The sequence below is a fragment of the Nicotiana tabacum genome, chromosome 12 (genome assembly GCF_000715075.1).
Source record: "Nicotiana tabacum cultivar K326 chromosome 12, ASM71507v2, whole genome shotgun sequence".
NCBI classification, from domain to species: domain Eukaryota; kingdom Viridiplantae; phylum Streptophyta; class Magnoliopsida; order Solanales; family Solanaceae; genus Nicotiana; species Nicotiana tabacum.
This window is the reverse complement of record NC_134091.1, coordinates 58,708,812-58,716,673: the sequence shown is the minus strand read 5'-3', so window position 1 is coordinate 58,716,673 and position 7,862 is coordinate 58,708,812. Positions and strand designations below refer to the sequence as shown.

The 7,862-nt window shown below is 34.8% G+C and overlaps 1 protein-coding gene across 1 annotated transcript; it reads right to left on the bottom strand.

The window, feature by feature from the left end:
* Positions 1-3,022: 3,022 nt before the first annotated feature.
* On the bottom strand, positions 3,023-7,862 carry LOC107788685 (tetratricopeptide repeat domain-containing protein PYG7, chloroplastic). The gene is made up of 5 exons (XM_016610385.2): positions 7,502-7,862; positions 6,265-6,325; positions 4,541-4,833; positions 3,971-4,117; positions 3,023-3,576 (listed from the first exon to the last, which is right to left on the bottom strand). Exons 1-5 carry the CDS (start codon positions 7,673-7,675, stop codon positions 3,295-3,297), a joined length of 957 nt encoding a protein of 318 aa, XP_016465871.2. The 5' UTR covers positions 7,676-7,862; the 3' UTR covers positions 3,023-3,294.

Genomic DNA, 7,862 nt, shown 5'->3' with positions numbered 1-7,862 from the left:
TTTCTATTTTTGCTTTATTTTATTTTATTGGTCAAATTGTTTGCTTTTTTTATTCACTCTGCTTTCACTCCATACTTTCAATAGAAAATGCTGGAGTGGAGAGACTATTAAACATATTATTGCCTTCATTTTCTCTTGCTCAATACAGGAAAAAAAGAACATGAAAAATACTCTACCATTTTTAGTTTTTTGTGACAAATAGGATCCGTAACAGAATTAGTCAATAGATTATGCGAAGTAATTTTTTCTTTATATGTATTTTACTTCTAAGAACCTTTTATGGCACTTTCAATGAACCATTACAAGAAAAATATTTGTTGCAGACAAGGTATTGTTCCTTCAATTGAGCGGACTATCATGAAGTGGTTCTTATACATTTTAGCCTCTGATAAATAAGGTGCTTGAAAACTCTAATGATGATAATTAAAGTAAGTTGGTCGATTTATTTGATCAACTAATGTAGAAGCAAACTTTTAGTCCTTATGGATTTGTAGGAAGTTTTTAGCATCTCTCTTTAATTTCCTTTTTGTTGTCAGGTATACTGGACAACTTTTTGTGAAAGGAAGCGGCAAGTCGCTAGAGATATTAGCAAAGATAAATGAGTTGGTTGGTCGTTCGCCTGACAAAGAAATTGACCTTTTTGAGGTAAATTTTTCTTCTTCTCTTGCTGCCAGGTTTTTAACTAAAATCAAATGATGCGTGATTTTTCAAATAACATTCGAACCAAATGTGATGTTTGAACATATTGACAAAAAGTTGAGTTTTCGTGGTTGTCAGGTGTATGGAATCAATTGTCAGTAGCAATTTTGGGATTTTACGCATTTCCTTTTGTAGCTGATAAATCGAGCCAATAATTTTGTAAGTGGATAAAGCTCACAAAAGATTATAAACTCCAATGTGAAGCTCAATTTTTTTTCATTATGTTGTAAAGGGAACCAAGTGGTGCGAAATTTGTGTGCGATATCGAGCTGCGTCTTTGGCTACTTTGGTCCGAGATGGAGTGTGAAGATCAGCACTTTATGTGTCATTGAGTGCGACACCTAGAGCAAAACTCAGTATTTGATGCAAAAGTTAATGAGAATATTGGGTCTTACCATTGGGAGCACCAGCATGAACCTAAAATTAGAAATAAGCAATAAAATGAGCTATCTAAGTGAAAAAGAAAAGGGAATTTCTCTTGGCTACAAAAACTCTAAAAGAGGACAAAGATCAGAGCAAACAGTGTAAGTTTTTTTTTGCTTGGCAAATTTGTCTCTGTGTCACTAAAATTGCACAAGAAAGCATAGCTACATGTTGTATGTCACAGATGAATCACATTGATTTTGCTCAGTCAAAAGCTTAAGCTAAATACAATAGTATCCAGTTGTAATGATAAGTGCAGTACTTTGAAGCTTTGAACAATTTTGACAAAATATGACGAATGACGCAATAAGCTTTTTATTTATTTACCTTTGTTTATACTTTAATTAGTTTTAGTGGATTAAAAAAAATTATTCTTTGAGAAAGTGCATTTATCGAGGATGACAGAAAAAAATCGGCGTGGGTAAAGCTTATTTTATAATAAAAAAGTACTTGGGTGAGTTTTCAATTATTTCATTGGGTTCTTTTTTGAAGGTTATATTATTTTATACACGTTCTATCTATTGACTATTTTCCAATGTGTGGTATTAGCACTTGATGCTCATTCTGTTGAGAGATTGTCAATGGATGGAACTATCATAGTGAGTTCTAGCCGCAAGAAGATGATGACAGAGTTGAGTTACTGTTTTATTAATTCTCTCAAGAGTTGATTGATGATTTTATTCACATGGAAGTCGAGAATTTATACAATTTTTTTTGTATTAAACCATTGATTGGAGGTGAAACCTTGAGCATGTCTTTGCCGATTGCTTGATTTCTTAAGAATATGATAATTCCCATGTATTAGATGTCGTATGAACAAACCTAAGAATTTCTTCTTCTTCTTGATTTTCCTGCAACAAACAGAAATATAGACAGTAGACCTTATATCACATGCTCTACTCTTTTTTTTCAGGGCTCAATATTCTGTTGTTGCCGGGTACGTTGGCATATGGGTGTCAATACGTGCTAATGTTCGAGTATCAAGTGTAGCAACGTGGTATGCTCGAGAGGCTTTGCTGGTTCTTTTCTTTCACTTCTCAAAATAATTTCAATAGGAGCGACGCTAAGGTCCTTTGTTGTATAAATTGACTTGAGATCTTTCTGATGTAGATAGTTGTTTGTCTTGGTGGATTTTCAGCATTGGTAGTCGTTGGAATGGCTGTAATGGGTGTGGCCATCCTTTATGCAACTTTGTATGTGAGGTTGGGGATGGGTTCACCTGGAGCAATAAAGGCAACAAATTGTAAGCAAAATCTGTTAGCGTTCCGCATTGTTTTGTTTCACTAAGAGTACCAAACGTTCTACCTATTATTTCATCTAATAGTCTGCAATATACATTTGTTTCTACAGGTAAGAAAACCTTTTTTAAGCGTGCAACAGATAACTCTGCCTTAGCTGTAAAGGAACATGTAGCTTATGATGAAGGTGTTTTCGACTGGAACGACATCACTGTTATGTCGGTATGTGACATAAAACCTTGATGAGAATTAATGTTTTTATTGTATGCATTTCATCTAAGACTTAAAACTGTTATACAGATTCTACTTACAAGGATTGGGTATTTCCGAGATCTTGGTTTCCGTGTGAGTCGTCGTTTATATCATCAACCAACATGACTGACTTGCTCATATTCTCACATACTTCTAATTCCAAAGTACATCACAACAGAAGGTGATGTCTTAATCTGTGAATTACACATGTGTTTAACTGTCCTTTATTTTTTCTGATCATAACTTGAAACAAAAATATCTACTTTTTCAGGTGGACTAATCCGTTTAAAGCCAAGTACTTATGTAGCAATATACATCTGTTTCTAATATCTCCTTCCGCTTTTTTTCCTTTAAAATGATCCGCGCATCGTGGAGGTACATATACTAGTAAACTTTAAAAAGAAGACAAGGGAGCATCAAGTGTCCTCCTGATTATATGCAGATAAAGTAGAATAGACACTGTTCGTTTCATTTACACCAAAGACATAGGGATGAAGAAGTTCATAGAACTGCTTGCCCTCTTCTGTTATGAACATCCGGAAATTCAAGATAGCCACATTGACAGCATTTCACTCGTGTAGAAGAAAGACCGCTGTAAAGGGGGAAAAGATAAAAGAAGCAAGCTCCTCAATATATAATTAGCACAAGGCATGTAAAAATAACTAACAAGCTCCCTATATCATCAACTCTTCTTAGATTTCACAGGTACTCCTTTGTACATCTTTACTTTATCCTTCAATGCATCGCGCCTAGGACGAGCTATTTTGTTATTAGGATCAAAAAGAAGGACCTCTTCAAATGCTCTTAGAGCGGATGTTAAGTCTTTGGTTTTCTCATACGCATCGCCGAGGTTGTTCCATGCCGTAACATAACCTGGTTGAAGTTTTACAGCATTCTCAAACTGAGCAATTCCTTTGTCAATTTTCTCATCAAGTACATAACTGACACCAAGGGCATTGTAAACCTGTCAGGATGCGCAAATTATAAGGGAAGAATACAACACTCAGATGCCTGAAAAGACTTGGTATGCAACAACAAATCCAACATAGGCAAGCAATAATTCTAAATAATTTGTTAGCTGAGAATTTGAGCAGTTTTTAGATGGCTTTTGAACTTAAACATTTTATAGGCGTAAGTTATGTGATTCAGGGTAAAAGAGATTCTTCACATGTTCAGCAGGATAAATGTGCATTCACTTGTTTTGAGTTAAAACGGCAGTATATTTTAGGTCAATTCACATAGACTATTTACAATGTATCAGAAATTTAATATGTGAAATAGCAATTGGCGTAGAGGTCCTTTATCATTTATCTAAAATTAAAAAAAGAAAAAGAAACTGTTGAAGAGATAGTTCATACTTGGGCAAGATCCTGATCATCTCCATCCCACTTTTGTACTGCCTGAAGCAGGTACTTCGTAGCAGCTGGGTAGAATTTTCGCCTCAACATCACAGCTCCAAGTTCAAAAAGTTCTGTTGCACTGGCATCACCGCTTCTAACTTGCTCCTGTGTTAATGCGTCCAATAATACAGTGTGTTCAGAGAAAGAGAAAGAGAGTTGCATTCTCACATCTATGAACAAACAAACAAGTCGTTCTTGCAAGTGATATAGATGTCTAGACACATGATACCAAATTGTCGGTTAAAAGTAAGCAATTGTCTGTAGGAAACAAATAGAATAATTCATATTGATATCTAACAAGTCGAGATTGAATCACAATCTTCTCTCTTTTTAAAGCATTATTCTCCTGCTAGATCTGCCTTCAGGAAAATACAATGGTGTTCAGATTTTCTAGCTACCGGTTATATATATATATATATAGAAGAATTTTGCCTTTGTAGATCTAAACAATACAGATGCAAATTATGTATGCTTCAAATGAATGGCCATGCATTTATAAACAAAGAGAAAAGTTATTGGGTCACTTACTTGCAATTCTTTGGCAGAAAGATCAAGCTCTCTGCGGACAAGGACTTGCCGAATCACAAAGAAGCTTCCAGCACCAAGCAATGCTAGTAGTATAAGCAGGTAGGTAAGTTGGATTCCCAATTCAAATAACTCTCCGACCTCATAAACCATGTTTACTCTGACACTTTCACTTGCTGATGCCACTTGCCCGGATGTCAACCAGAAGATATATCCACATGAGAAAGCAGATAGAGAAAGAACCTGTCCTTTACTAGTAGTAATATCTCCACCATTCAGCAACTTCTCTGATGATTCTGCAACGGAAAGCCAATGATGGTACCTTTTAGTTCATGCAAAATCTGTGACAAAGCACTATTGTCTCATACTTATGGTACATAGCAAGTAGATTATGCAATCTTCCTCTGTTTCTGTATAAAGAACTTGAAACAAAACAGGAAATTACTGAAGTTTTGAACTTCTGTTGGAATGATTTAATTTATTTGTTCATGGAAGAATAAGCTGATGAAGCGGGGTCTTAGAGCAACGGTAAAGCTGTCCCGTCTGATCTATAGGTCACGGGTTCGATCCGTCGAATCGGCCATTGATGCTTGCGTCAGGGTAGGCTACCTATATCAAATCCTTGGGGTGCGACCTTCCTCAGACCCTGCGTGAACGCATGATGCTTCGTGCACCGGGATGCCCTTTTTATAAAAGAACAAAATTGATGTTTTCTTGGAAATTAAACTCAACAATATACACAGTAATGAATACATTTATAAGTCCCAAGTATGGACTTGCGTAACAGGTCACAGAAGCTGATTTAAATTTTCTGTTTGCTTTCCATCCTGAGGATGAGGATGGAATTTCAGTGTCTTTTGATCAAGAACCAACAAATCAGTCAAAACACATCAGCGTAGTTAAATATTTAATCATATATTATGATATTGTTTCTGGAAAAAGCATCCTTCAAACTATATTATATACTTCCTGAAAAATACATCCTTTTATGCTTATGTAAAAATGAAAATAAGAAAACAAAAGGATGAAAGAAAAGAAAAGAAAAAGAAATGGTGATTAGAAGCTATCACATTGTAAACCTCTTGAATCATTATATATATATATAACACAAAAAAATACATAACAAAATTAAAAAACTAATATATTCCTATATGTAAAAAGAAAGATATAAATGTTAACTCATTCTATCATTTCAATAACTGCTATCTCATCATCTCTTGATCTTTCTCAAGCTTGGAGTTTAGTACGTCCGCATATCTTTCTAATTGAAGATGATAACTTTTCTTTCTTTTTTTGGTAAGTCTATGGGAATGATTATTGTTTCCTAAACATTTGATAGACTGTGACAAAACAATAAAAATGTATAAATAACCCCTAGAACTAGCACTTCAAAATGTAATAATCCCTCCTTCCCAATGTGCCATATTTTCACTAGGCATGATGATTTGAGTTTGACTTGAGTATTACATAATCAGTAAGAGAAGAAATATAACTAGTTGATGTCATCTATAAGTAAAATACTCATTGTATAGTTAAATAAGGGAAAACATCCAATCAAAGTTAAAATTTGACTAGTTAAATAAATTTGAATCCTTGAAACTAGTAAAAGTTACATTGGATAATGTTATTAGTGGAATGATATCTAAAGCTCTTTGATGTTCCAAATAGAAAATGTCACATAAACTGTGACAAAAAGGAGCATTTCTAAGAATTAGAAAAGGAGCTACCATCAACTTTCTCTGGAACCAAAAGTGAGAATGATTCTACTTTCCTTGCAAAAATCTGCAGCTGTACACCAGAGAGACAAGACTTAGGAATATCCAAAAGAGGTGAAAAAGATAGAGAAATGTATTACCAAAACAATTTACTAATACGTATTTGAAGGAACTTAATTTTTGAGTCGCTCCGTGTATGGAAAAGAATCCTGTGACAGATTCATTCATCATAAAAGAACAACCAGAAATACTAGAATAGTTTGCAGGTATTAGAGATTGCAAAGAAATAATGAGTTCAATCATGTGAGCTATGCTTCCTTTCCAAAATGAAAGTCTTGGACTCAAGAGCTCTTTCATTTTTTTTGGGAGAAAACCTCTTGCATTATGCAAGCACAGAAAGTCCATTAGCATTAGATGGTTGAAATTTTAAGTTCTATTCCCTCTGTTTAAGAATATATCTTACTTTCTGTTTTCGGTTATCTTAAAATACTGTCCACCTACTTAAAACGGAAATTATCCGATACTTTTTAATCATTCTCTAACCAAACTGTACTATGAGACCAAATTAATTCTATTTTAAATAGTATACAAAGTTTCACATGTGGGACTAAATTTGTTGTTGTGTTCAAGCCAATACCTTTTTTTAACAAGAAGCTCAATGGAATTTGTATTGTTAAAGTTCTCAAAGAAGAAAAGAAAAAAAAAATGACTCACAGCATACCAATTGAAACATAATCTTAAGGGGCTTTCAACTATATAGTAATAGGCAGCACTCTCTCAATTAATCAACAAAAACTATAGTAAAAGGTTATTGACAACATCAAGAAAAAATATCACAAGTAAAACTATATTAAGAAACAACAACAAACAACAACAACCCAGTATAATCCCACTAGGTCTGGGGAGGGTATAGTATACGCAGACCTTACCCCTACCCTGCCGGAAGAGACAACATCAAGAAAAAATATCACAAGTAAAACTATATTAAGAAACAACAACAAACAACAACACCAACCCAGTATAATCCCACTAGGTCTGGGGAAGGTATAGTGTAGGCAGACCTTACCCCTGCCCTGGGATAGAGAGGCTATTTTCAATAGAAACTCGGCATCCTTTCCTTCAAGAACTCACACCTTGCTCTTGGGGTGACTCGAACTCACAACGTCTTGATTGAAAGTGAAGGGCGCTTACCGTCAGAGCAACCCACCTTGTCTATTACTATATTAAGAAAACACAGTAAAAATAATACCTGAACTGAATTTCGCTTGATGGGTCTTCTTGGAAAATGAAAATAAGCAGATGTTGAGCCAAATCCGCCATGTAAAGCAAGATAGCAGCCATGTTTACCACTTGCTGCAATTTGAGCTGGAACAAGTAGTGTTTTTTGGACAGGAGGTGAAATGGTGGACTGTATCATCAGCATTTCTTTTCTGCTTTAAGGGTCTTTTCTTAATCTATTTCTGAATTAGAGAGTGAACTCGGAAGCATCAAGATTGAATTTTTTGGGGCATTTCAAGAACCATTCTTGGTAAAAGTTTCTTCTGTTTGAAGATAATAAAGTTTATCTCTATCAGAACTAAACCGGACCGGCCGGTTTACTTTTTTCTCCT